Raw genomic sequence first — 1,842 nt, 5'->3', positions numbered from 1 at the left:
AACTATTTTTCAATAGCTGTCTGGGTCAAACCGTATGGAGAGCAGCATCAGTAATGAACATGATACAAACGAGTTTGCTCACAAACATAACAAGAAGATGAAACTGGAGACTTGCAGATACCTTCACTTAGGAGTAATGACGATCATGCACAAATGGAAAAGGTTTAACTGTTGTCCAGCTCACTGCTACCAGTCTAAGTCTTACATGCGCACATGGAGGAAAAGGGTTTTAAAAGCCTGAGGAGACTGTAAGGGCTAACTTCAAATACAAAGAAGATGGGACCTGGACTGTCTTCAGAGATGCACGCTAAAATGACAAGAGGGAACAGATACAAGTTGCAGCAAAGGAGCTTCCCGTTCGGTAGCAGGAAAAAAATCATCATAGTGAAGGTGACCAACACCAGAACTCTCTACCCAGAGACATGCAATCTGCACATGCAGGTATTCAGACTTCATCTGGCAAGGCCTGCAGCAGCCTGGCTTAGGGGCAGAGCTGGAGAGGCGGCCTCCAGAGACCTCTTCTAACCTTACTACTGTAAGTGTGCCCTTATTCGCATTTACACAGCTGCAGGCAGTCCTGAGTTTTACCACCGCGCAAGTCCCTGCTGGTGTTCAGTATTTTTGCTGGTTTCACTATTACGATTACATCAAATGAAGGAACTAGGGAATCATTAATCATTTGTTTAAATAATACATGTAAATTCTGTGAGGCAAGAGAGGCGTGAGGATTACGACTCTCTTCTAACAAGTAACGTACGTGACTGATGACACAGCATCGCCCCTGAAGAAGTTCTAGTCATAAGACAAGACAGAACAAGCGTAAAGGACAAAGGCAAGGAAACTGTCAGACAAACAGAGATGTGAGAAGATGCAGTTGTACGTTATAAAAGCTCAAACTTGTCCTGAATGCTCTGAATATGTGAAAAATTATCATTAGGTAAATAACCCTGTAACTACACTAGGGGGAGCTATAAACAGTCACAAAGCATGACTGAGCTAAAATTAAAATTAATATTGCTGTTGTAAGTCCTTGGAGTACTTTGTACAGCATTTTTTAGATATTTTTTGAAAAGGAAACTAAGCTGCAGAGAAGAAATACACAAAGTGAAGCTCCTCAGTATCAAAGTATTAAAAAAGAAATTCCATTGTTTCATGTATTTGTGCTTAACTGCAAGCATGAGTTTCTCTGGAATTCATACCTTTGTTTCAGATGGCTTCATAATTTGTGATTTTGATGCATCCGCAGAGGGGGACTGCTTCTGAGAGGGGAAAAAAAGCAAATTAATTAATTTCACCTTTGTTATACATATTACTATTAAGCAAGCATAAGGAACCTGAATTCATTAGATATCCAACTAAAAATTAAGAATAAATTATTATTGAAAAGTAGACTTATAATTTTAAATCTTGTCTTGTCCGTATTTCTACAATACATGTACATAGGATTTTGACAACGTGATTCCCATAGATCTTCTCAAAACATTTTTTTCTTCTGACATGTACTGAAAGCAAATTTTACATCAGTATCAAAACAACCTCAAATCCTGCTCTTATACACTTTTTTGCATGTATATACATATACACTTACTGTGTATACATACATATACATATACACTTACGGTGCAGGATTCTTCCACATTTCTTTTTTTCTCCTTTTTTTTTTTTCTTAAACAAAAATTGTACTTTTGGATTTACTGGTTTGTCACACAAAACATTTAATCCTAAATTAGCAAATACAAATATGTTGAGATAAAAAGGAGTAATTAATCTGTATGTAACACACACACAACAGTGTTTCTACATATCATGCAACCCTTTTGGAAAAGCTGCAAATGACACAGT

The 1,842-nt window shown here is 37.3% G+C and overlaps 1 protein-coding gene across 1 annotated transcript in view; it reads right to left on the bottom strand.

Annotated features, from left to right (window-relative positions):
• Nucleotides 1–1,220, bottom strand: part of CAST (calpastatin) — a 26,527-nt gene extending 25,307 nt beyond the window's left edge. Inside the window, exon 1 of the mRNA XM_010291355.1 lies at nucleotides 1,200–1,220. Within this exon, the coding sequence (XP_010289657.1) occupies nucleotides 1,200–1,220 (21 nt within the window). The remainder of the gene's footprint in view (nucleotides 1–1,199) is intronic.
• Between the last annotated feature and the right edge of the window lie 622 nt (nucleotides 1,221–1,842).

This window comes from Phaethon lepturus, unplaced genomic scaffold, assembly GCF_000687285.1.
Source record: "Phaethon lepturus isolate BGI_N335 unplaced genomic scaffold, ASM68728v1 scaffold21717, whole genome shotgun sequence".
Classification (NCBI taxonomy): domain Eukaryota; kingdom Metazoa; phylum Chordata; class Aves; order Phaethontiformes; family Phaethontidae; genus Phaethon; species Phaethon lepturus.
The sequence above is the reverse complement of the archived record's forward strand: the minus strand, read 5'-3'. Positions and strand labels throughout refer to the sequence as shown.